Source organism: Salminus brasiliensis, chromosome 7 (genome assembly GCF_030463535.1).
Source record: "Salminus brasiliensis chromosome 7, fSalBra1.hap2, whole genome shotgun sequence".
NCBI lineage: Eukaryota > Metazoa > Chordata > Actinopteri > Characiformes > Bryconidae > Salminus > Salminus brasiliensis.
In genome coordinates, this window is record NC_132884.1 from 37,558,918 (window position 1) to 37,586,385 (window position 27,468).

Genomic DNA, 27,468 nt, shown 5'->3' on the forward strand with positions numbered 1-27,468 from the left:
TCCAAACAGTATTACTATCCATTCGCAAACTGTTCACAGGAAATTCTCAAAATTGGTGTCTTGGCCATGTTATAATCTCCTCCCTTCAGCTCAGATCCTACTTTCCTACATCTACAACATGTCAAACATCATGCTTCATTTATTTTGGGAACAAGTCCTGTGGAGTGTTGAAGTTAAAATACTACTTTCTGGTCGTCATGAGCAAAGGTATATTTGGAGAATAGGCTTAAGAGTGCAGGATTTCATGAAAAGAACACCTCTCCAACTGTTAAGTGTGGGGGAGGATCCATCATGCTGTGAGCTTGTGTTGTAGCCAGTGGCACGTAGAACCTTTCTCTGGTATAACGATGAATGAATTCAATTAAATACCAGCAAATTCTGGAAGTAAACCTCCCAACCAGCAAGCTCATGTGTGGCTCACATGGGTGGAACGTGGGCTAGGTGGGTTCCAGGTGGGTTCCAGGTGGGTTCCAGGTGGGCATGGGCTCTGAGTGGGTTTGTTTGTACATGTGTACATGTTACTGGGACTTCCTAAATGGGCCCCACTGTGACAGGCTATCCTAATCTCACATGGGTCCTATCTAGGCCCCATGTACAGTGTACAACCTAGATGGGGCCCATGTTTAACCCCTCCTGATCCCATCACTGACCCTGGTGGGCATCTGAATGTGGAACCAACACTGGCGAAACCCATAGGCAAAACTTTCTGGTTCACAGTTGGGCTCCCCATACAGGCCCCACATGGGTATGTTATCTGAGATCACACTGTCTGTAAAAAAGCTGACTATGAAATGAGAATGGCTTAATGATCCTAAACACACTTCTAAATCCACAGCGGACTACCAAGGTTTGCCATGGCCTGCAGAGTTTCCCTACTTAAACATAAGTGACAATCTGTGCATAGACTTCGGACGAGCAGCAGACTTCTTGATCAGGGGTGCTTAAACTTTTGCATATCACTGGATAAACTGGCTTAATGCAGAACTGAAGCAGAAATCAGAATAGCAGACCAGCAGGTGGTGCTGTGGACAATAACACGATGCCTCTGTCACACACATGCACTTCAAGAAGACTGAAGGAAACCCACTTGAGGAGCAGACGCAAATGGCACAGTCATCCTGAGAACAAAAGCCAGCAGTCTGCGTCATTCACACCTGTCAGCACAAACTTTTGCAGAACTGCCCACGCAATTCAATACGCTGAATAACATATAGGTCATATCTGTGCCAGCACGTATACATCAACAGTAATAACTTACTTACCTGAGGTTTGGTAAATTGGAACCCTGGGCCCATTAAAGCTGGTGACAATGCAATGGCGCCCTCTACTGGTGATGTTGTGTGGCTTTCCAGTCTGACACTTTTAGTTTAGACTATTTTAAGATTTAATTTACTCTGAAACCAAAAATAGATGCTTTTAAATAGGCATTTAGAGCTGATGTAGCATGCTAGTGCACTGCACTTTGATCAGAGGGTTCAATATGAGACATTTGAAAGTAGATTCATTTATTATTAATTGTTTTTTAATGTATTCTTTGCAAAATATAAAAGTATAATAAGCAGAGGTGTTTTGGTTATTGTTCTGTGTTGTTTGCCTAGTGCATATATATATATATATATATATATATATATATATATATATATATTTATATTTATATATGTATATATATATATATGTGTGTATTTATATATGTGTATTTATATATATATATATATATATATAAATATAAACATATATAATATATATATATATTTATATATGTATATATATATATATATATGTGTGTGTGTATTTATATATATATATATATATATATATATATATATATATATATATATATATATATATGTGTGTGTGTGTGTGTGTATTTACATATGTGTATTTATATATATATATATATATATATATATATATATGTGTGTGTGTGTGTGTGTGTGTGTGTTCTGTGTTTTTTTTTTGTTTGTTTGTTTTATACAGTCCAGCCAGCTGACCAAGCTGGTCAAACTGGTTGACCGGTTTAGCTCTAGACCAGCATAGGGTTTTTTTTTATTTCCAGTATGGCCATTTTGACCAAGCATGCCCATGCTGGTTGACCCAGAACAGGATGACCATCATGGCCTTGCTGATTGACCAGCATAGCCTTAAATACTCCACCAGTATCACCATCTTGACGACCAGCTTGGTCAAGGTAGACCAGCTAATCCATCAAACTCCAAGGAAAGCGTACCTGGTCAGGACCTACTGGCGTAGTCTTACCAGCATGTTTTTTCTTCCCCATTGAGGTTCAGCTTTATCAAAGACCAGCTTAGACCATCTGAGACCAGCTAACAGCAGCAACAGCTGGCCTTGAGGAGGATGCTTCAGCAGGGTACTCGAGTATTTACCCTATGATGGTGCCATGCTTGGACAGTACAGATGAAGCAGTGTCAGTAAAGCAACTGAAAGGGAAAAGGCACCTATAATCAGACACAGGTTAGACACAGACACAGGTTAGTGCACTAGCTCTTTTCTTCTCAATTTCATTCCACCTTAAATGGTGCAGCTCTTACAGGCACCAGCATTTAAGGTGGAACCCAAAACTGGAATAAGAAGCTTCTTGTTTCTGCCTTATTTAGCGCACTACATAGGACGTAGGGAGCCATTTGAGAGGTAGTGTAGGTCACCTGCTCGCTTGTGAGACAGTTTACCACAAACTTGCTGGAGGAGTTTCTTTTTAAACAGGAAGTCTCTGCTGCTGCTGCTGCTGCTGCTGCTCCCCTTTGCGCACATCACCTTTGCGAGCTCTTAGTCGAGTTGTGGTTTCAGCTGGACGGCTGAGAAAGCGTCTAACCCTCGCCGGTAAGCTGCGAATCTGCCGGAGCTCCGTGAGGATCCCCGTTATTTATTACTCCTCATTACTCCAGAGTCCGTCTTCCTGCGTTGGAGAAGTTCTGGGCAGCGTTTGTGCGCTCTGAGTTTGAGAAGGAGACCACAGATGAGTACTAACTATGAAAACAGTGATGCCTCGTTCTCTGCGGGGAACGGCCAAGAAGAACTGGACTTTCATTTCCCTCTTTTCTTATATGGTCAGGCTGGGAATGACCTGCCACAGGATGATCAAGGTCAGTAGTTGGATAGAAGTTTAAAAGGTTAAAAGTTGTATTTGATGGCTTCTGATGCAGGATGCTTGTTATTTTTGCAGTATTTGCCTTCATTACTGTTGTGGTACCTGTATTTGCTTTGTACAGTACTTATTGTAATTGTATTTGAGGTATTTTAGGTATTTTAGAGATGGTTCAATATGTTGTATCAGTTTTCTGATGCTAGTATTAAAGTATTGAGATATAAACAGTGATCTATTATAACTTCTATAAACCTAAACTTGTCAAAACAGTGCAGATGTGGTTCAGTTTCGTCCTCTAAACCTCCTTGGAACATCTACAGTACGTTTGCTTTGTTCATTCCTGGTAGGTTTTGAGAAGTAACACTCATTTGCATTGCCATAAAACGTTGGTAAAGCGTTGGTTGCATTTCCACGCTTAAATAGCATGTTAAATGGGTTCCTCCTCAATAATGTAAAAAAAAAAACATCCAGCAAATTCGTCTTTTCTTCCTCTCAGTATCAAAACACTGACCCATGTCACCTTCTATGCTTGTCAGCAGATGACGTCGACCCTCAGTCGCACCTTGATGCTCACCCATCCTCATTCTGCACCGATGAGGCCCGTGCTGCATACAACGATCTGTCCCTCAACCAGCCTTCTTACCATCACCCGTCTTCTGAGGACCTCCTCGCCTGCCATCATTCAGATCTGAGAGACCTTCTTGGTCACTCGCTCTCATCCCATGCGGGAGCTCCTCCTGCCTCCAGTCCCAGGATTGAGATCACCTGCTCCGACCTGCACCATCACCGCGACCATGTGCAAACGGCGCCGGTGGACATCAACCGGCGGCTCACCGTTCCTCCGTACCAGAACACCTTGTACAGGGAGAACCTGAGCCCAGCCAGCAGCACCTCCTCCACCAGCTGGCAGTCGGAGGTCTGCTCCCCTCAGCTATCCCCTAGTGGCAGCGGCAGCGGTCTGGCTGCGGTGTCGGTGGCTGAACTTTGCCCCAGGCTTCAGGCCATCCATGCATCAGGGTCTCCCCGTACCTCGCCCACCACATCTCCACGCACGAGCATCACGGAGGAGACGTTCCTGAACTGCCGCCAGCCCTCCTCGCGGCCAGGGTCGCGCTCGACCTCTCCGCAGGGCAAGCGCCCCTCTCCCCATTCTGGAAGAGAGGAGCAGGATGAGTTCTACGACCACCTGGCCAACCTGGAGGAGTTTGGCGACAGTTTTAACAGATGCCTGACCAAACCCATTCCCACCAAGATTGTACGACCCAATGAGGACTTCTTGGTCTACAGCCAACTGGACCATGTCATCTGTCCGTCTGTTCAAGATGTGAAGCGGGAACCTGTGATGGAGCCTCTCTATGTCATGCCACCCCTCAGCTGGCCCAATCAGCTGCCCTCCGGGATGTGCAGGTAAATCACTAAATGTTAGGGGTGTGAAAATGCATTGAAATGGTTAAGAAAAGTATTCTATAACATTTGATAATTTTTTGGATACAATTAAATCAAATTAAATAAATAATTCAAATAAATAATGAATCTGGGGATGCGCCAATATGGGAATGTAAGTATATCAGTATTTTCAGTACACATCTCACGTCTCTATTTATCTATGTAGACAATGTAGAGCTTCAGACGGGTACTTAATAAAAAATGTAACATTTATTCGTAGAGGGTTTTAAATGCGGTAAAACTGATATAATACAGATATTTTAGTGAAATAGTCAATGAATAAGCAAAAAATCGATTGACACATCGATCAAATCTAAACATTTTACCAATCATGATACAGATTAAGCAGCTATCTGCTGATCCCAGTACGACCCAGATATCGCTGTATGTGCCTAGAAATACGGATTTTACTCTTTACGCTATTGCGACTATAGTTCCTCCATTCGCTTTTAATTATTCAGTGAATTTATTCAGTAAATGTTAGCTAGCTCCCCATGCTCATGACTGAAAAGGTAAACTAGCTGCACTAGGCAGACGTTATCTGAACAGCTAAGTGAAAGTAATGCATTTCCATAAACAGCTGAAGACTTAACTAGCTAACTAACCGCATTAGTGCAGCTAGTTTACCTTTTTAGTCATGAGCATGGGGAGCTAGCTAACATTAGTGTGAAAAGTGCAATTTTACATTAGACTGTGGCAAAATACCTGGTTGTGACTGAACACTATTGCGAATGTAGTTCCTAAATTCGCTTTTATTTATTCAGTGAATTTCAAAAAATAGTTAGGGACGAACTGATATAGGAGTTGACTGAAGCCGATATGCAAATTGGCTATATTAAATGGAAATATTTCATATAAATAAAGACTTGTCGAAGACTAAATCCACCTGGATCAGTATTACCGCAGAATACAGCATGTATTATTGTATGGTTCCCGAAAAAAATAATAAAATGCAGATATTAAGTGCAGTCTGCTGTTCCATAAAAGTTCAATAAATACAGAATCAAATATTCATATAAGTCGAATCTAAGCGTCTCTCCAATGACGATATCTTTTTTTCGATATTATCTGCCAATACTTAGGTAATTACTGTAATATTGTTCATCCCTAACATAATCAAATCGAACTGACTTCTTGGGAAATATGATATTCTGTGAAGCATCGAGCCCTTTTTCAGAAAAAAAAATCGTAGTCGTCATTCTTTCTCTTATTGAATGGGTAAATTCTGGTGTTTGATGAGAGAAGGAACCCCTCACTCCACACAGCTGCAGCATCTCAGGTAATGTTGTGATTTATGATACTTGCCTTCATGGAGGCTTTATCTCTTATCTTTATCTTATCTTTATCTCCTTATTGGTTCTCAGTGTATCTGTGGCGCCTGGGCCTGCTCTGGAGTGGGCTCTGCCCAGCAGCGTTGATCAGTATGAGCTGAGCATAGAGGTTCAGCCCAGAACGTACCACCGGGCCCAGTACGAGACGGAGGGCAGCAGAGGGGCTGTTAGAGCAACTTCACCTCCTGGAGGCCATCCTGTGGTTCAGGTACAGTGCTATGAAGAATATGTGTGTTGTGGGAGAGACAGAGAGAGAGAGAGAGAGAGAGAGAGAGAGAGAGTGGGGATGGGGATGGGGATGGGGATGGGGATGGGGATGGGACACTGGGCATTGCCACAAAACACTGAATGACTTCATGTTGCATACTCAAAAAAATAGATATAGACCAGTTATAGAGAGCCTATAAAGAACAACAACCAGTGTTTAGGTAGTACATTACATAATTACAGTTATGTAATGTACAGTATGTACAGTAATACATTTCTATTGGAAATATTATTTTATAATACATTTTTATAATTAATATTTTGTATTATTTATTAATTCTTTTGCTATATTTTTATGTGGCATGTTTATTATTTCTTGTATCTTTTTTCTGGCACTTTTTATCTGACAAATATCATGACGTATCAAGACATATCGTGACAATTGTGATATTGTGTAGTATTTTGTGTTATTCTATAAAGTATAATCATTTTGGATACAATTAAATGAAATTTAAAAAAGTAATTTAAATAAATTAAGAAACTGGGGATGCGCCAATATGGGAATGCCAGTATATGTATTTTCAGTACACATCTCTCACTTAAGTATTGTGATATTTTTTCATATGTTTGCCATATCATCCACCCCTGTATGCAAATTTGTAAAAGGCTGAGTAGAGGTAGAGTAGGAGCAAAGCGGGTGATGTCAGAAAAGGTGAGAAGAGAGTACAGCTGTGACCGAAATGGACCCCTGTTTATGTTTTAGGCCATTAATGAGTATGTCGGCCATTGAACGTGATTTTGTGGGCAATAGAATCTCCCACAATGCACTGGGAATTGTTAGTGACCAGAGTAGCTCTCTACATCAGCTGAATGTGGACCAGAATGCATTGCGAGTCTCTTATAACTAAACATAACTAAACTAAATTTGCTCGGGTAAGTGATAGTTGCGAGCCACTGGACGGCGTGGATGTCAGGCTTATGTTTCTAAGCAACATTGTGATCAACGAAGCACAAAGATTTTACTACCTTCAATTCACTATTCAGTTTGTGTGTGTGTGTGTGTGTACGGAGCTCAGACACTCACATGCGATTGTTTACGCTACTGGTGCTGATGCGGGATGATGATAATGAGGAAGCATCTGAATGTATCTATGTTTCTAGCGCTACTTAGTGAACTAAATAGTCCCTCCCTATATAGAGTAATGCTAATGCGGGAGTAGGGATCTATTTCTGTCACAGCCTGTGTGTTTTTCTTTTTTCTTTTTTCGAAACCTATTGGGTATTGGTTCATTGAAGGTACCATAGATGCATATTTTCATGGTATTTCAGTTGTTTTTTAAAGCATAAATAGTAAGTATGTGACTTTGTTTGGGACAAGGTGTTACAGGCCTATTTACCACCCTGTTACCACCCTCAGACTGAAACAAGCTTTGTTTTTTTGGCTGGTTTACATAGCTTAGCCTATCTTAGTATAGCTTAGCACCCTAACAGCAGCAAATCATTGTATGTACTTATTCCCAAGTCTTTCGGGATAGTGCTGCTGTCCTCTCTGGGTCCTCTCAGTGTCCTCCTGGTGCAGTGTGACCTTATCTAGCTTAGGTTAGCTCTTAGCCTTGCACCCACTCACCTGGCATCCGGGTCCTGGATTTGGCTTGTTTTACAGCCCTATTTTGGTTCCGCTGGATCAACAACAATGTTTGAGGTTCAGTGTTTGTCTCTTCCATGTACCAAACTCTGTCATTATTCAGCTATGCTAAGGTAAATACAGATTTCCATGCTGGGCCACCTTTAAAGACCGCCGGTCTTACAGGATTGGAATGGATTTATTCCCTTTTTGTTCCTGTTATCCAGTCCAGGCTTTTCTGCTGATACTGACCCGGTATCAATACGCCATCTCTCGTACGTTTGTACAAGTGTGTTTGTGGTGGGGGTTGCATGTTTGTAGCCACAGTAACTCCTTGTTATCAAGGAACCTGTGGTGTTCTTGTCTATGGAAATTTGGTGTTTGGTGTTTTTGCCCACAATGTCACAGAAGGCCATTCCATTGTCTCACACAGGGCAGCTGGATATCATCCAACATAATGTTACCCAGCTTGTTCAATTTTCCTCATGATAATTAAAATCGCTCTATCCACACTAATGTTAGCTAGCTCCCCATGCTCATGACTAAAAAGGTACACTAGCTGCACTAGGCAGACGTTATCTGAGCAGCTGAGTGAAAGTAATGCATTTCCATAAACAGCTGAAGACATAGCTAGCGAACTAACCGCATTAGTCATGAGCATGGGGAGCTAAGTAACATCAGCGTGGATAGTGCGTGGCTAGTGGTGGTTGGTGTGCCGCTATGGATGACACCACTACCTGCCAGTGAGCTACCACACCACGTGGGAGACTGGGGTTCGATTCCCGGTCTGGGTGACTATGCTGCGCTACACCAATAAGAGTTCTTGGGCAAGACTCCTAACACTGCATTGGCCCACCTGTGTAATACAGGTAACCTTGTAAGTCGCTCTGGATAAGGATATTACATTAGGCTGTGGCAAAATACCTGGCTGTGAATTAGTGAATAGCTAACTACCTAGCTGGCTAAATTTTCAGTCATAGCCAGGTATTTCGCCACAGTCTAATGTAAAGGTAATTTAGTTCATTCTTTAAAATAATCAATATTTAGTTAGAACCAACATATATTACCAATAATCACTGATAGATTAAATTTTTTTATGTAATTGAGGTTTTTTTTCTTACCTCAGTTTCTTACCTCAGTACTGTTGAATGCATGTATTGAGTATTTCAGTCATTGTTTAATGTATAAATAGTAAGCGTGTGACATTAGTTAGTTAGCAACAGAAAATGCTGAGATGTGGTGTTACAAGCATTTTTACCACCCTGTTATTTTGCCTCAATATTACCTCAACCGAAAATGCCGAGTCTGATCACCTTGCTATCTGGACCGTTCCTCCAGTATCTGGGATATAGCCTCGTCTGACATCTACAGAATGGTGCAGGATACTGGTTTAGGATACATTGAATGTACACTGGTTGTCATAAGTTTGGAGACACTTTGCTGTCTTTGGAAAGCTGTTACTGTTGGAAAGCTTCACACATCAGTGTTTATAACATTTGAGCTATTTAGCTTTATTTAGTGGTGAGTTTGCAAAGCCGAGGAACCCTAGTCTGCCACGAGGAAGGCAGTGTTGTTACCCAAGATAGATAGATAGCCAGACAGACAGACAGTTAGATAGATAGATAGATAGATAGATAGATAGTACTTTATTGATGGGGGAATTAGCTTTTTATAGGTTTGGGTGCTGATAATTGCTGACATAACAACAAGGCAGCTCTTATACAAATATTGGCACAAATATGTCCATGATTTGTTTTCCTGTAAATAAAGCTAATTAGAAATGAATATAACACAAATCTTACACTTAAAAAAACTATATGAAACGTTTGATATCAGTGGCAGTTATGGTTCTCATAACAACTATAAGACGTTATCTCCTCTCCTATATTAAAATTTTTCCTGCAAATGATAAAGAGCCCTCTGTTGCTGTATGCCTCTCACACAATGTGTAGTCAAATACCAGACTGTTCATGCAGAGATCTGATCTACTAGAAATTCCTGTTTACAGTTTCAGTTTTTTACTGTTGTGCTTTAGATGAAAACCTAACTTTAATGAAGTCTCTAAAGATATGCTATATGCTATATTGGGACACTTTCTTTTTTCTTCTAAAATTAAGGGTATTAAAGAGCGTATCCTGCTTTTGTTGGGGAACTTTCTCTACTGTCCAGGGACAACTTTCCAGTAGATTCTGGAGCATTGCTGTGATTCAGATTCAGTTTGGTTGCATTCAGTAACAGGAGCATTAGTAAGGTCAGGATGTTGGATGATCACCACCCCACGTCATCAACTTCAACTTCCCGACTTATCCCAAACATATTGAATAGATCATCAACCATCATTCCAGAGAACACCGTTCCACTGCTCCACAGTGCTTTAATGATGGGATATCTTCTGTGATAAAACTTTAGTAGTTGATTGACCACGACATGTTTGGAGTATGAAGTTGGCTCATTTAGCTTTGCACCAGAGCTACGAGGCTAATGTACTGTTAAAAATCAAGGTTCTTCAAGTGGTTCTTTGCGCGGTGCCATAGAAGAACCAATTTTGTCTTCAACTAGCATTAGTTAGCACTAATTAGTTAGCATTGTGCTCTCTCAGACTTCGACCACTGATGTCAAAGCAGTATGGCTCAGAATTCAACCTTGCGAGCCCCAGGCCATAGTGGTAGCTCAATGGAGCGATGAGCCAGTTTAGGTTCCATAGTGAACCATTTTTGTAAGAGTGTGAACCAATATGGAAAATAATTGATAAAGAATCAATAAAATCAAGTTATCAAGATCTTTATCTTTTAGAAGTTTCTTCACAATATTACAAACATGGTTCTTTATGAAACCAAAAGTGGTTCTTCTAGTGCATCAAGCTTTATTTTTAAGAGTGAAGCGAACAAGTACTGGAAGTTGTTGGCTTCCTTATATGGTTTCTATGACTGCACGACACACAGTTATCTATAGACACTGGAAAAAAACATTGGAATTAGAGGGTCTGCCACTTCTGTATTCAACATGATGTCATACAGTGAATAGATAGAAACCACACGAGCAAGTCTTTTTGAGATCACTTCACAACTCAGTGTGGTTTGAAGCAAGTGTGATGATTTGGGCTTGCACTCTGGGGTATAAGTTTCCATTACTTGTTAGCCACAAGCTTCATGCACCAAACATGACTTGGCGACTCTATGTGGGGCTAAGGGGGAAACATTTGATTGGCTTCTCTGAACTGTGCTATTTATGTGGGTGCAGCTGCGTGGATACAGAGGTAGAGAAGCTCTGGCACTGCAGGTCTTCATCGGGACGGCTGATGAGAGGGCTGTGAGGCCACACGCCTTCTACCAGGTCCACCGCATCACTGGCAAGACCGTCACCACCAGCAGCCATGAGAGAATAATTCATGGGACCAAAGTTCTGGAGCTGCCGCTGGAACCCAAGGACAACATGCGGGCAGTGTGAGAATAACACACCATTATTTCTTGCTCTGATTTGAAGGTGCTGGATTTTTTTTGTGCTGGGGTTGGGACAAGGGCCACTGTTTTGAATGCTTAATGGAAATGTCCACAGGATCCACACTGCTGGTGAAAAGTTTTAGAACACCCCAATTTTTCAGTTTTTACAGACATTTAAGCAGCTGAAGTCCAGTGAATAACCTGAAATGGTACAAAGTCCTGTAACCATAAACAGTACAAAGGTCAGCAGTAAACCACCAGAGCTTTTGAAGAAGAAATATGACCTAAAATCTAAGAAAATAATGTAAATTATAAAAAAAAAATAAAAAGGACCTTTTTAGAGAACAGATCACTGGTTAACAACTTGCAAATGGAAGTAAATGAACATTTTATAGTTGATGAGAAAATTGACAGTTTACAGTGTCAGTTGCTGAACTCTCTACCACAGTATTTCCACAACACTGCACGTTCGGATTGCTCTCATAATGACTAGAAATGAAAATGACGCTTAACAAAGAAAGACAGACAGACCATTATTACTCATACCTCTTCAAGAAAATCCAGATAAAGCCAGAGTGTGGTGAGTAAAGTTTCCACCCCCTTAAAAGACTCCTGGAAACTGGAGAAAACTGAAGAGATCTGGTACAGGAGCTTCTGTGAAGGCCGGCTTACGTGACAGCACTTTGTAGCTCAGCAGCTTAACACTGGACCAAGTCTTAGTTTCAGCTGTGATGAGAGAGATGACCTGAAGCTTTTGACTGGGTTTGACTGCAGGTGAAGATGGCTAAATGAGAAAAGGAGGCCTTTCTGAGCCAAGTGGAGACTATTGATCAGTTGTGTATGTCCAGTCATGTGCTGTTAACCTAGTTATAGATAGAGGCCTGATTGAGCAAAGACCCTTACCCATACACACTCCGACGGTGGCTGTTTGTACCTGAGCTTTAATATACATGGATTCTAACTATCAATCTTCTCATTTTCATTAGGATTATTATTAATAACCATCATCATGAATATTATTTTTATCATTACTACTACTGTTAGGCATATCAGTCATTTTATCAGTACAGCTGAGCACAATAATGGTCCTATGTTGTGTTTAGGTGACTTTATACATTTATTAGTCATTTTTAAGTGGTTTTAACCAAAGTGTTTAACCAACTTGTGAGTCTTGGGTCCTTCCAAGGTTTCTTCCTTCAGCTTTGAGGGAGTTTTCCCCAGGTTTGCTTGGGCTTATTTGCTTGCTGTTTCCTGTGGTTAATTTTTTAATGTTTCTGTAAATTGCTGTCCGACAGCGTCAGGTTGCAAAAAGAACTCTCCCCTACCTTCCCAAACCTGCTTCAAATTTTCAGACAGATGTCATGTGATGCTGTTACAGATTGTCCGTATACATGCCATTCATGTTTGTACTATATCTGGCTCCTTCAGTGTGGACTGTGCCGGCATCCTGAAGCTGAAGAACGCTGATATCGAGCTGCGGAAAGGTGAGACCGACGTGGGACGCAAGAACACCCGCGTTCGCCTGGTCTTCCGTGTCCACGTGCCTCAGCCTGGGGGTCAATGGCGCTCTCTCCAAGTGGCTTCGAATCCCATTGAGTGCTGTAAGTAATCGAATCACAGCTCAATCCTCTGAAAGCATGGCTTTCCCCCTTCTGCGCAAATAGACTACATTACTTTAGATTAAATTAGCTACAGTTTTCGTTCGGGAAATGTAACACAGGAATGGACACATACAGTATAAAGGCACCTCTCATACTTTCATACATAACTGTTCTGACACCTGTAAACAAAACAAATATGCCATGCAGAAATTAGGGGGTCACAAAAGATGGTCATTTCATTGCCACATGCCATAGAAGTAATAATGGTAATGTGTTCATGTTGCAACCCATTATATTTCTCTAGATTTGTAAGAAACTAGTTCTTGAATATATACACCGATCAGCCATAACATTAGCACCGGAGAGGTAAAAAACATTGATTATCTACATCTACAGATTTTTTTTGTATTAGATGATGAAGATGTTAAAAGAAGGAAAAACTGATGCACATAAGAATCTGAGGCACTTTGACAAGAGCCAAATTGTGATGGCTACACTTCTGGGTCTGAACGTCTCCAAAACATCAGGCAGATCTTGTAGGTTTTTTTTACTGGTACTCTGCTACTGTGGTATCCAGTGGTCTGTACCTACCAAAAGATCTCCTAGAAAGGACCCCTGTGAACCAGTGACAGGGTCATCATGGGGACCTAGAGCTCATTGATGCAATCCATGGAGCCTCCACCTCACAACTTAGGATTTAAGAGATTTTGCTGCTAACATCTTGGTGCTAGATGCCACAGGTCTTGTGAAGTTCATGCCTTGGATGGTCATGTCTGTTGTGGCGGCACAAGGGGGACATACTTAATTTCAGGCAGGTGGTGCTAATGTTATGGCTGATTAATTTCAGTTCAGTCTACACTGCTAAGATGATTTTATTCAACTTAAATTAATACTTTGAAAAGATAGTTCGAATAGCAGTGTTTAAAAATCTGCCACTACTGATGCAATAAATATATATTTATCATAAAAAGTCTTTAAAAATCATGATATAATATTTTTGCCATATTGTTCAGCTTATGTTGAATTGATAAAACGTTTACTGTGTAAGTATGAGTTTATAATATGGCTGCTCAACTCTAGTCCTGAGAATTCTTTGCTATATATTTTAATTATGTTAAACATTTATTCATATTTTATTAGTGCTGTCAACATTAACGCATTAACACACACGATTAATCTGCAAACTGTGACACATTAATCTTTTTTTAACACAAATTAATCATCATACCAAGTTTGGCCCCAACTTCCTCCCTTAGGTCTCTCTCTTTACAGAGGCTAGTGACGTATTAGTGCTTTTATTAGCGATGTAAACACAGCAACACCACTGTTGAGCTCAGAGGGTGGATTACACTTTATTTCTGCTGAAATATGGATTAAATATCATAACTAACCCTTATTCTCTTACACACACACATACACACACACAGCTGCACCTCTCTTAGCCCTTAGCTTAATCCAGCCTAATGACTGATCATCCATTTATGTCTTAAAAAGCTTCTGTGTTCGAGCTTCATCATGTTTGAGGAGGAAGTTCTCAGAGATATTATAAGGAAAAAAGTTTCTTATTAGGCATTTATTTGTTCTCCCACCACAAAAATTCACAGATGTGCTAGCTAGCATTTTATCTTGTGATTTATTATAATTAATCAAGGAATATTGTTGTGATTAATGCAATGAAACTTTTTAAACCTAAGTTGACAGCACTGATCTTTACTGGTGTGCTAGTGTTCTTGTGAAGCCTGAAATCGGACTAATTTGGAAGGTTTCTTGGAACTCCTCCTATTCTGGAAATCTAGCTTAAGCTTGGACAGTAATTTAAACTCCAGCAGATGATTAACACTGACAGATTGATCGTAGTTATCAGTGTTTTTCCTCATAAATTAAGTTATGAAATACTGTATTACACAGCCTTACCATGTTGCCTGAGAGTTCCCCAGTGTTAATATACTTTCCCAGAATTCGTACCTGAGCAGAACGTACATAACTGTGTGTGTGGGGGGGGGCTATGTATTAGGCACCTTCTTGCAAGTGATGTGTATTAAAAGCATGAAAAAAGTTTTATATACACACCAGCATTCATTACCAGGCCGTTATGGATAAATTACTAGATGATCACTATATGATAGGTCTAGATTATGCTGTAAGTGCTGTTCATGCTGTATAGCCAATAATTAAGTGTCTCTTATATCCTATCCTATATACTTACTACTATATATCACTGTACTATAACATTAACACCACCTATCTAATAGTAAGTAGGCCCACCATGTGCCACCACAACAGCTCTGACCCGTTCAAGTCCTCTGAAGGTGTCCTGTGGTAAGTCCTGTGAGGTGGGACCTCCATGGATCACATAAGTAAGCCTTGGGTGCCCATGACCCTGTTGCTGGTTTACCGGTTGCCCTTTCATAGACCACTTTTGGTAGGCAGGCACTGCATACCGGGAACACCCCACAAGACCTGCCTGAGGTTTGAGAGATCACCTAACCATTACAATTGGATCTTTGTCAAAGTGGCTTAGATTCTTACACCATAATATATCCATCTCTTGACAGATGCCTCTGTAGATGAAGATTTTCAAGATGAAGATTAATGTTCTTCACTTCACCTGTCAGTGGTGCTAATGTTATGGCTGATTTTATATGTATGTATGATTTGTGACTGTTCTGAACTGGTTCTGTTCCATATGTTGCAGCTCAAAGATCTGCCCACGAGCTTCCAGCCGTAGAGAGGCAAGATGTGGACTGCTGCTCAGTGCTGGGCGGCCTGCAGATGATCCTAACCGGACAGAACTTCACCTCTGAGTCGAGGGTGCTCTTCACCGAAAAGACCCAAGGTGTGTAATGTGGTTGAGCTAGAACCAACCCATTAGTAGGACCACAAGCTTCATATCTACTAAATTCTCCTATCATCAGCAGCAGTGCTGGTTAAGCACAGCAATGTGACCCCAGGGCATTGTTCTCTGCATGTAGCTCACATTAGCATGTCATTTGTTTTGGAGTTGTATTCGTGTTGTTTGCATATCGGGTTGGAGCCAGCCTGTGGGTTTGCATTGTACACCGTAGTCTGGTTAGGTCAATGCGCTTCTGATGCAGCAGCGTAAGAACGGGAAACAGCCAGATAACAGGCTTGCAAAGCAGCAACACACACACACACACACACACACACACACCACACACGTCACTTTTTGTCAGTGTTTACAGAGAAAGTTGACAGACCTCAGAGCCAACACCTACTCGCTGTAGTTAAAAAGGTAGGCCTACACTGTCATCCTGTAATTACACTCTGAATCATGCATATGGACCATTTAAACAGTAAACCTATACTATATGGCCAAATGTTTGTGGACACCCCTTCTAGTGAATACATTCAGCTACTTTAAAGTGCTCTCATTCCTGACATAGATGTGTAAATGCACATATACATAGCTTGTCTAGTCCCTGTAGAGAAGTACTGCCAATAGAATAGGACTCCCTGGAGCAAATAAACATAAACCTATTGGCACCATGTCTAATGCCAGGTGTGGGCTAGAGGGGCATAAAGCCCCCCAGGATTGTGTAGCAGTGGAACTGTGTTCTCTGGAATGATGGTTGGTGCTCCATCCAATACTTGGATGCGTGAACATCCTTACCTCACTAACGCTTTTGTCGTTGAATGCAATTGAATCCTCACAGCAATGCTCCTCCTCCAAAATCTAGTAGAAAGCCTTCTTCTCTGGACAGTAGAGACAGTCGCTCCAACAAAAGCAGGATAAACTCTTTTTAATACCCTTGACTTAAAAAAACAAACAATGAATGAGCAGGTGTCCCAATACTTTTGTCAATATAGCGTAACATACATGCACAGGTTTATTTAGGTACTAAACTCAGTGCTTAGGCTTGACTGTTTTATGGTCATTTTAAAAAAGAGGCACCACCCAAATCTTAAAGCCTAAAGCACTTATGCAAACAGAAGCAGTGTACAGTTAGAGTAACCCCCCGGGCAGCTGGTACTGTGTTAATTCGATTCATTGCCATCCTGAAATCTGAATCATGCACTTGGATTATTCAAATGTGTTTTATCTTTGGCCAAATTTTAATTTGTACAAAATTAAGGCCAATCAAGTAAACCTAGTAGAAATCCACTGGTTAATTTAAGTATAAAGTTAAGAGCATGGAACATTTCCAAGGCTAATAATTTCCAGCGCATGGCAGTTTTAAAACCATCCAGTTTTTATGGACATTTAAAAGGGGAACACCCTCAAAAAGTAGCAAAAAAGTAGCCTTTGCTTTTTTGATCATCATTAAAAAGGTCATTTCTTAAAGCCTAAAGAAAAGGAGTGTACAAACCCCAGGTCATCTGTTACAGGGGTAATTTAACATTTTGTCATCCTGTAATTAAAATCCAGATGCTTTGATTTGCACAAAATTAAGGCCAGTCAAGTAAACCTAGTACAAGTGCACAGGTTGACACTCGACTGTTTTGAGCCCCCTCCAGGTTTCATGGTCGTGTTTTAAGTAGCATTTGTATTTTAAACACAGTAAAACAATCAGCACATTGTTGAAAATGCAATTTCTTAAAGCCTAAAGCACTTATGCAAACAGAAGGAGTGTACAGTTAGAGTAAACCCCCGGACAGATGGTACTGTGTTAATTTGGTACATTGCCATTATATAATTAAAATCTGAATCATGCATTTGGATTATTTAAGTGTGTTTTATCTTTGTCCAGATTTTGATTTGTACAAAATTAAGGCCAGTAGAGTAAGCCTAGTATAAAAGCATAGGTGCTCATGCTCATAATTTCAAACACTTAAAAGGTTTAAACCCCATCTTGTTTTAATGGCCATTTTACTTGTTTTCAATGGCCGACAGCATTATTAGAAACCTCTGTGACCAAAGAATAGCGCCGTACAACAGTGTGTACAGAAGTCCCTGTAGTTACTGAGCAATACACCTTAGTGTGTAGTAAGTCCTTGGAGTGTTAAAATGGGGTTAAAATGGGGAACCACCCTTAACAAATGCCATTTCTGAAAGTCTAAAGTGCACAGCCAGAGTAAACCCCAGGTCAAACGTTGTGCTTTTTAAACCAACAGGCACGGTTCCACTGTCAAGAACACCACGGAGATATTACAGACAGACATATTACAGACATTTTTTCTCACTAGTTACTGAATCTAGGTTTAAGCGCCATTTTCCATTGAGGTGTGCACTGTGGTGCTAAAGGATGTGGTTAGGCCGTGCAGCGATACGATCTACAAGCAGAGTCTTCTCTTTCCTTTCCTCTACACGGAGTGCGTAGGCAGCCAAACAGAGGTGTGAGGGGAGGGGGAGCTTCACCCACCGCACATGAAAGGGACTCTCTGCTGACTTTGCCTACGCACCAGAGTCACGGAAAGGATGCAGTGGGAGTCGAGTTTGTTGTGGCACCGAACAATAGAATCAGAAGCCAGAGATTATTGGTGTGAAGGGTTCTTGTGAACCGTGAGAGAAGGAGCAATGGAAAATATCAATATTACAGTGTTGAAATGAGTTCTTTTCTAGAGCCCCTTCCTAAAGCGTCTCTTACTGTCTTACTGTTTGACTCTTACAGACGGCTTGGAAGTATGGGAGGCGGAAGCAGCAGTTGATGGAAAAAAGAGCCAAGCTGTAAGTATTCAACCAACGTGAGTCTGGATGCAGCAGATACAAAAGTGCGGTCAGGAGCTGAATGCTTGTTGTGTCCCTCCCAGAACATGCTCTACGTGAAAATTCCTCCATACCGGGACCACAACATCTACCACCCGGCCAAAGTCAACTTCTACGTGCTGAACGGGAAGAGGAAGCGCAGTCAGCCGCAGCATTTCACCTACATGCCTCTCTCAGGTGACTCTCTGCTTTCCACTGTGACCTAGTGTCTTCAAAGCCCAGCACAGAGCAGGGCAACACAAGGCAGATAAGATGGCCTGAAGAGGTCACATGATTCATTTCCCTGTGACACAGAAAGTAGGACTGGTTTATGAAACAATAAAGGACAGGCTTTGTTTGATCATGTTTAAATATTTTGCAGTCATGGGAAATCATGAAAGAAAACATTAAGGGGATATACACGATATGGACAAAAGTATTGGGACACCTTTTCATTCATTGTTTCTTCAAGTCAAGTGGCTTTTATTGTCATTCCAGCTGAGTACAAGTACACTGTGGAGATAGATTAAGTGCAAACATGGAACTAGAACAATACAATAAATACCCTAAATACAACGTACATTAGATACAGTAAACAGACAGGACAGTGCAGTGCCGACACAGCACTCAGTACCGAATGTGTATGGTGGGCATAAAGTGCAGAGGTATGTAACATGCTGTGACACATAGCTATAAACAGTCAGCTTATAGCATATGTGAACACTTATGTATACAGCATTAAGCATCCTAATAGGTGTGCATGTAGGCACATGGTGGGAGCATCAATAGAGATGTCTATGTGAGTGTAAAGTATGAAGTATGTATGTGTGCGTGAGGTGAGAAGGGGTCTCAGCTTAGTCCTTGTGTGTTGAGATGTCTGACAGTTTGAGGGAAGAAGCTGTTGCAGAGTCTGGCAGTGATGGCTCGGATGCTGCGGTACCTTCCGCCAGGCGGCAACAGTGAGAAAAAGAGTCTGTGTGAGGGGTTGGAGGGGTCGTCCACAATGCTGGTGGCTCTGTGGACGAAGCGTCTGGTCTAAATATCCATGATGAAGGGGAGAGAGATTCTGATGATCTTTTAAGCTGTCTTTACTGTTCGCTGTAGAACAGCTCTCAGCTCCCCAGCTCATCCCAAAAGTACTAGATGTTGGGTGTCTTTATGACCCTCTAGCCCACGCTTGGCGTTAGGTATAGTTCCAGTAGGTTCATGTCTATGTGCTTATCCAGAGAGTCTTATTCTATTGGCAGTACGTCTCTACAGAGACTAGGCAAGTTGTTTGTGTGTATTTGTACATCTGTGTCAGCAATGGGTGCAACCTAAAATAACTGAATGCATTCATTAGAAGGGGTGTCCAGAAACATTTGGCCACACAATTTTAATACTGGGTGGTAGGGCCTTATTTTCCCCTTAAAACACCCTTCTTCCACAGGAGATTCTGGTCCATGTCAGTCTATCTACATTTACCACGTCCTTTTATTCTGATCCGGCCACTAAAAAAACACTGAACTCACTGTTGTCCTGTCATAAAGGGATGAACATGGTCAGCAATAGTATCCTTAAAATAGGTTGTAGCATTCAAGTGATGATTGATTGGTACCAAGAGTGCCACGAAAACACCCCCCACACCTGTATGAGGAGGTGTATAGGTCTTTATATATAATAATTTGACCAGTGAGTGAATATCATACTGCAAACCTAATCAACTAATCATACTAAACAAACTGCATGCCCATATATCGACCCCCGCTTACCTGGAGTCGTGTGAAACTGTGAAACAGTCTTAAAAGACTTGCTCCTGTGGTTTCAGACACTATATGACACACTGTTATCTATAAATTTAGATTACATTGCAAATGATAAAGAGGCCTCTGTTGCCACATGCCAATACACTGTGCAATCAGATATCAGGCTGCGACCGCAGTGCTGATCTACTAAAAAATGTCTGTCTACAAAAATACATCATCTCCTTTTATTGTTATTATATTGCCACTGTCAGGCAAAAAGCCTGGGACCGGATTCACAAGAATGTTTTCTTAGATCTGCTTTTTTCTTTACTTTATGCTTAAGAAAAATGTTAAATTGATGTTCTTCAAAAATATTCTTAAACATTGTCTGATCTTTCACTTAAGAAAGATTCTAGGACCAATTAAAGGGCATACAGGTGAAGCCACGGTTGGTGGGACTCACTGCAGCCAAGCCCACTGACCGGCAAGTTAAAGCAATAATTCTATGACAGATCAGGTCCCCTTTACTCCAAATGTAGCTAATCAGCTAATTTAATGTCCGGAGTGTTTTAGTGTCTTTAGTTTTGCACTAAAGCTACAAGGCTAATGCTAAGCTTATACTCATCGGTTTAGCTTTGTGCAAACTGCACGCCCAAATCAACACACACAGTTTTAAACCCCATTCTGTTTGAAGGCCATTTTAAAGGGCTTCCTTTAGTCCAAAGCGCTTCTACGAACAACAGGAGTGTGCAGTTCGAGGTAACCCCTCATCGACTAATTTTGTGTTCATTCAAACCACATCCACAGTTCAACTGACAGTTTCTGAAGTTTGGCACTGAAGCTACAAGGCCGATGCTGGACTCTGCTGACACACACAGCTTGTCTAGTCCCTGTAGAGAAGTACTGGCAATAGAATAGGACTCTCTGGAGCAGGTAAATGTAAATCTATTGCCACCTTGCTTGATGCCAGACATGGGCTAGAGGGGTATAAAGCCCCCCAGCATTGAGCTGTGGAGCAGTGGGAGAACTGTGTTCTCTGGAAAGATGGATGGTGCTCTGTCTAATATGTTTGGGTATGTTATGAGTCACTAATGCTCTTGTCCCTAAATACAGTCAAATCCTCACAGCAATGCTCCTCCAAAATCTAGTAGAAAGCCTCCTTCCCTGGACAGTAGAGACCGTTTTTAATATCCTTGATTTCAGAAGAAACAGTGAATGAGCAGGTGTCCCAATACTTTTGTCAGTGTAGTGTATTAGGCAGCAGGTGAGCAGTCAGTTCTTGCAGGTGATGTGTTGGAAGCAGTGAAAATGGCAAGCGTACGAATCTGACGTTAGGCAGGTCTTGTGGGGTGTTCTGAGTATGCAGTGGTCAGTACCTACCAAAAGTGCTTCAGAGAAGGACAACCGGTGAACCAGCACCTGAAGAACCTTCTCATAAACAGCAAGAAAAAAACTTCTTAAGAATTCCTATGGTTCCGTTCATCATGAAAGTTTAAGAGAATGTAAATAACAACTGCCAGATGTCAAAAAGTGAAATGGGCAAAAATATTAGATTTACTGGGTAAAGCAACAAAAAGCCACATTACAATACAACCCCACACCCTCCTGTACTTCACTCTGCTGTATCATCACTATAGTGAAATGCCCTTGATTTCGGAAGAAGCAATCAATGAGCAAGTGTCCCAATACTTTTGTCCTCATGGTTTATCTTATCAAAAAACAGCAGTAGATGCTCATCTGAAGCCTGAAATGTGTTTATCGTGATGAAAGATTATAGATAAAGTTTCAGAAACTGCTTATGCAAGATCATGTAACTAAATGTGGTTTGAGGAAAGCGTTCAGTGCTTCCCACAATGCTTATCAGTGGGATATACAATCATGTGAAAAAAACGTCAGGGCAAGACTTGCTAAAGAAAACCAAGACGAAGATCAGGGTGTCTGGAACAATGTGCTTTGGAGTTAAATCATACTGTATGGACAAAAGTATTGGGACACCTGCTCATTTAATGTTTCTTCTGAAATCAAGGGTATTAAAAGGAGCTGATCCTGATTTTGTTGGAGTAACTCTCTCTACTGAATGCAACGCTAATGAATGCATTCAGCTACCTAAAGTTGCACGCATCGCTGGCACAGATATGCAAATTCACACACATACACACACACACACACACACACACACACACACATAGCTTGTCTAGTCCCTGTAGACAAGTATTGAATAGGACTCTCTGGAGCAGGTAAACATTAACCTATTGGCACCATGCTGCCTAATGCCAGGCATGGGCTAGTGGGGTATAAAGCCCCCCAGCATTGAGCTGTGGAGCAGTGGAAGAACTGTGTTCTCTGGAATGATGAGTGGTGCTCCATCCAATATTTTTGGGATAATTTGGGAGTTGGGCATGAGGTAGGGTGGTGATCATTGTAACAGCCTGACCTCACTAATTCAGCTCTTGTCGCTGAATGCAATCAAATTATCACAGCAATTTTCTCCAAAATCTGGTAGAAAGCCTTCCCTGAACAGTAAAGACAGGTACTCCAACAAAAGCAGGATGAACTCTTTTTTAATACCCTTGAGTTTGGGAGACAATGACTGAGCAGGTGTCCCAATACTTTTGTCCTTGTAGTGTATGTCCATATTTCTTAATTAAGAACGACATATTTAATAATACAAAAAATCCTAGTAATAATTTTCCCGTCCTCTTTCCAGTTCCGCTGATAAAGGCCGAGCCAGCGGATGAGTATCAGTACGGGCAGCTTGGCTGCAGCGTGTCCCAGGTTTTGAGCATCTCTCCACAGTCCTGCCATCACACCACCCAGCTCCCCACCAGCAGCTGTGCTATGCCAGTTGTGGCAGCCTCGGTCTCCCCGAGGGCCAGCCCTACCTTTTACTCTCCAGCCTCAGAGTACCAGCTCCAGCACCCTTCAGCCCTCTACCAAAGCCAAATAGAAGTCCACAGCAGCAGCCCTGGCCACTACGAGCCTCCTCTGGATCACTCTGCACCTGGAGTGCATGCCAGCTCCCAGAGTCGTGCTAACCTAACCTCCCACCTCAAACCCACCAGCTACCAGCACACTGTGGCCGGGCACGGCTATGAAGCGGCTGCCTCTGTCTATCCAGGCCTGGATGTGCCGCAGTTCAACCCTACTATTGCTCACCAGAGAGCATTTGTGCAGAGAGCAGCTCCCACTGCTGGGAGGTCTCCTCCAGGGCAGAGCTACAACCAGCAGGCATCACGTTCTCCTGCGGAGCATCAGAGAACCAGCAGCCCTGCAAGAGTCACAATCAAGCAGGAGAACCTGGACCAGGCCTATCTGGATGATGGTAAGCAGGGTTTCACCAAAAATGACCATTGCCATGGCAATTCTTCTGCTTCTTCTTCTAGATACTGAACTCTTGAGTTCTGGGTGATACTATAGGAGCTATTTTATTAGCATCTCTAAAGGTAACATGCAAAACCAAAAACAAGGCCCAAACAAATGCTCTTCTGCTCTACAGGAACAAATACCTGCTGGAAGCAGTTCTGTGGTATTTCAAGCATGATTTGGTAGATCTGCCAGAGCGGATCTATTCTTTTTCTGACTTTTTCTTTTTATCTGATCCAGCATTTTCTTCTGCCGTTCGCCTGAAACCAGGGGTGGCAGGAGATTCAAGTTAAATTAAAACACTCTCTAAATCTTACTCAGTTAAAAGTGGACATTCAAACCCAGGACAGCATTTCAGTGAAATGTAGAAAGTGTCTAGGGTTCTTTAAGGGTTCTTTAGTAAAGGCTGTAGTACATACAGAAGCACGACAACACAAAGAACCATTGAAATGCTTCTGTGGTTCTTTGCCTGATGTAATAGATCTTCTCGATGATTGAGACCCTCATGACCTAGTTCTCAAAATTAGCATTGCAGCAGTATACCACAGGTATACCATGGTATGAACATTGATGGTTAGCATACTGTGTACATTTGCTTAATAGCGGTATTGAAAAAATCAATCAATTAATGGAGAAGATAATCAGCAGATTAATCCATAATGAAAATAATCATTAGCCAAAAAGAAAGTAGCTCAAAATTGTATTTTTTTTTTTTTTCAAAAGGGAGACTTACATATACTTCCATTATATAATCATCAGAACATTTCATCTGTAGTTAAACAAACATAAGGGTCACTGTATCTGATAATTATAATAATAAGAAGAAGAAGAAGAAGAAGAAGAAAAATTGAGATACTATACACCGTGATACCATAAACTTGATGGTTATTATATCATCAAAATCTCATACGACAACCCTACTCAAAATATGCAGAAACTTTTCAATTTCAGTTCATTTTAGTCAATTTCTATTCATCATTACATTCTGACTGAACATGATGGACAGCTGTTATTTTCAATGTCTGTGAGTAAATGAAAAATTACAAAAATGTAAATATGAGGTTTTGTTCTGGCAGCAACAAAATAATTCTGTATTAATTCTGTTTGAATGTACAACATGGAATAAGAAGTATAAAGTTATATATATTACAGCTTTGCTGAGAGTGAACATTTTAACATACCCAGGTACACAAAAGTAAAACACAGTGAATGTGTGGAATACTGCATTGTTTGGGGGGGTGTACTGTAGTGAACACACTCTGCATAAGACAGATTAGGATAGTTGTGGGCAGTTTCATTTTTAGACCAATATGAGTTTGATCTAAAAATTGCCACTACCTGCCAGTAAACTACCACACCATGTGGGGGGTAGGTCTGGGTCTGGGTGACTTTGCTGCGCTACACCAATAAGAGTCCTTGGGCAAGACTCCCAACACTACATTGGCCCACCTCTGTAATACGAGTAACCTTGTAAGTCACTCAAGATAAGAGAGTCAGCTAAATGTCATTAATGTTAATGTTTTTTTTTCTTCAATACATTAAAACACATGAAGTGGACTAATTAACAAGAGAAGGACAGGTGGAGTTCATTTGTTGGAGTTATTTTGTATTTCCCTATTCCTCACATGGCTTCTGCTACTTGTCAGGCCACCACTGTAAATAAAAAAAAAAGGTTCTTAATGCCTTGCCTAAAATTAAAGGCTACAGAAATTTTTTAAAACACATAATAATAATAATAATAATAATAAATTCATATAAAATATGGTTCATATTAATAATAACAGCTCTTAATAATATAATAATAGCAATAAAACAATGTATTCTTTAAATAAATAATAATAAAATAATATGTTTTAAATATCAACATTAATAATAGCACTACAATAATATTAATATTGTTAAATAATAATAATAATAATGTTCATGTGTTAACTTTTATAATAATAGCAATTAAATAATACATTTATTAAATAAATAATTACAAAATAACAATATATTATACAGAAGAATACATAAGTAAAAATCTACACATACATAAAACAATTAATATATATATATATATATATATATATATATATATATATATATATATATATATATATATATAAATGAATGGTCCAGTGACTATTTCTATTACAAATGTAACAGAGTAAAAGTACCTGGAGTTCGATTTCAATAGTACTTCAATACAGTAAAAGTACAAAAGTAGCAAAACACACTTCCTCAGGTCTTTTCTATCTCTAGACAGTCCCAGCACTGATCACAGATCAGTGCCATCTCCAGGTTCCTCTTTCTACTTTTGTTTTAGTTCATTTAGCACATTTAGTACCAATATACACATAGTACACTTCGAAAACCGCTATGAGAAGTGCTTTATTGAAGCTAAAGCAGACTGCCCCGGTTGCTGGCCTTGTTGTTGACCCTTATCTCTTTACCGTGTGCCAAGGTAAAACTCACAGCCTAATGTAGATCAGTATGCATTTGTTCTCTAACGCATGGCCCCTTTTTTAGAGTGCACTATGTGGGTCAGTGCTTTAAATAGTCTGTGGCAAAGCCAGTTCAATATCAGACTGCCAGTTGGTGTAACAGAGCACAGCGCAGGTCTGAGAGGACTATTGATCTTTTAACAACGGGTCCAACTGCGAAACAATCCTGGTTAATAAACACGCTTTCTTTGCTTTGTTGATGGGGAGTTACTATAGCTCTGAAACTGAAACAGTCATAGGATTGGCCTGTTGCCTCATTTAAGGTTATGGGTAATGTCAGTGTCATTGGCTGCATTAGAAGAGGTTCAGTCTATAAGTTAAGATGTTAGCAGCTTGACTGTTAAGCAGCGTGAAGGTTGGTGATTAATTAGTGACAACACTGATGTTTATCCTGTGATGCGTAGGATGGCCACAGGCACAGTCTCGTCTACACTACAGTAACTCTGTAGTGTTGCTGGTGGCTATCGTAGGAGTTGAAAGTGTCACTGCGGCACTTTGCCTTCTATTTAAGGCCCGGAGCTGCCTATAACAGCCACCTTGTTCTAATTTTAGACTGAAGAGGGAGAAAAGTTTCCAATTTTAGCCCACTCATGTATAACAACAGGAAGCAAAGCCAAATAAAGGCTAGGAGATTGCCAGCTGATGAACAACACTGCCCCCCAGTGAAGAGCTACGCACAGTGCTCATCTAGGCGGGGCCCATACTGCAGTATCCCTGACTGCGCATTTTACACTCACTGCTCTTACAGGAGCCTCTATAACACAGCTAGAGCTTAAACATCTGGGTGTTTAATATTCTGTAGGCGGCTGCAGCCAGAGCCTGGCTGGTCCAGGAATTGCCTCATTTGACTGTGGAGGATGTAAACACTCACATATTTCATCTCTGTAATGAAGTTTGTCCCGTTTCCTCACAGTGAATGAAGTCATCAGAAAAGATCTGACCGTTCACACCAGCGAACAGTGATGGCCATCCCAGAACATCAGCACAAGTCTTCCTCCAGATTAGAGCCACGGCCTGCTTGGAAGGCAGATGTTTTAGCCCTGATGTCTGTATGAGGTCTCTTTATTTCATATCTAAAGATTTTTAAAGGGGCAGACAGTAACATTGTCCTGTAGAGCTTATTAATTGTAAGTGATGCATTTGGCTGATGGTCTAAAAGCTTCTTAAGAAACAGTGAAAACACTTTAACTTTAATCTCAGGTATTAATATTACTGTAATATTTGTTTTTTTATTACAACCTAATAGAGAATGTTACTTGCTGGTCCTTTAAAACCTATAGCTTTTCTAATGTGTATGAAAAAAATACAAATGTTGAGCAATATCAGTTGATTAGTCTTTTTTCCTTTGTTTTTATATCAGCACAGATTCAGATGTTCTCATTTAACATTGCGTATAAGTCTCAATTTTTATAAAGATATATTTATGAATGTATATTGGAATTAAATTCACTGTATTGAAGATTAAAATAAATACTACCTTGATTTACTTTGCAGTTTCT

The 27,468-nt window shown here is 40.7% G+C and overlaps 2 protein-coding genes across 4 annotated transcripts in view; one reads left to right on the forward strand and one right to left on the reverse strand.

Moving 5' to 3' along the window:
- pltp (phospholipid transfer protein) overlaps positions 1–27,468 on the reverse strand; it is a 255,466-nt gene that overhangs the window by 93,582 nt on the left and 134,416 nt on the right. The window contains exon 1 of one of the 2 annotated variants that reach the window (XM_072684847.1): positions 2,311–2,320. The exons of the other annotated variant lie outside the window; for it this stretch is intronic. The gene's annotated coding sequence lies outside the window, so the exon portion shown is untranslated. Of the gene's footprint in view, positions 1–2,310; positions 2,321–27,468 lie in introns of those variants that run through there. 2 annotated transcript variants of the gene reach the window in all.
- nfatc2b (nuclear factor of activated T cells 2b) lies at positions 1,993–27,366 on the forward strand. 2 transcript variants are annotated; one of them, XM_072684835.1, is made up of 10 exons: positions 1,993–3,101; positions 3,640–4,510; positions 5,914–6,088; positions 10,952–11,154; positions 12,580–12,752; positions 15,448–15,588; positions 18,323–18,378; positions 18,462–18,594; positions 22,828–23,442; positions 26,883–27,366. In XM_072684835.1, exons 1-10 carry the CDS (start codon positions 2,975–2,977, stop codon positions 26,930–26,932), a joined length of 2,544 nt encoding a protein of 847 aa, XP_072540936.1. In that variant the 5' UTR covers positions 1,993–2,974; the 3' UTR covers positions 26,933–27,366. The 2 variants fall into 2 exon arrangements, with proteins under 2 accessions (XP_072540936.1, XP_072540937.1); XM_072684836.1 differs by having other exon boundaries at positions 3,643–4,510.

Excerpts from the sequence above, each read along its gene's own strand:
- nfatc2b (XM_072684835.1), top strand. The coding sequence starts at position 2,975 with ATGAGTACTAACTATGAAAACAGTGATGCCTCGTTCTCTGCGGGGAAC. Across the intron at positions 15,589-18,322 it reads CTTCACCGAAAAGACCCAAG|ACGGCTTGGAAGTATGGGAG; the intron begins GTGTGTAATGTG and ends TGACTCTTACAG. Across the intron at positions 18,379-18,461 it reads ATGGAAAAAAGAGCCAAGCT|AACATGCTCTACGTGAAAAT; the intron begins GTAAGTATTCAA and ends TGTCCCTCCCAG.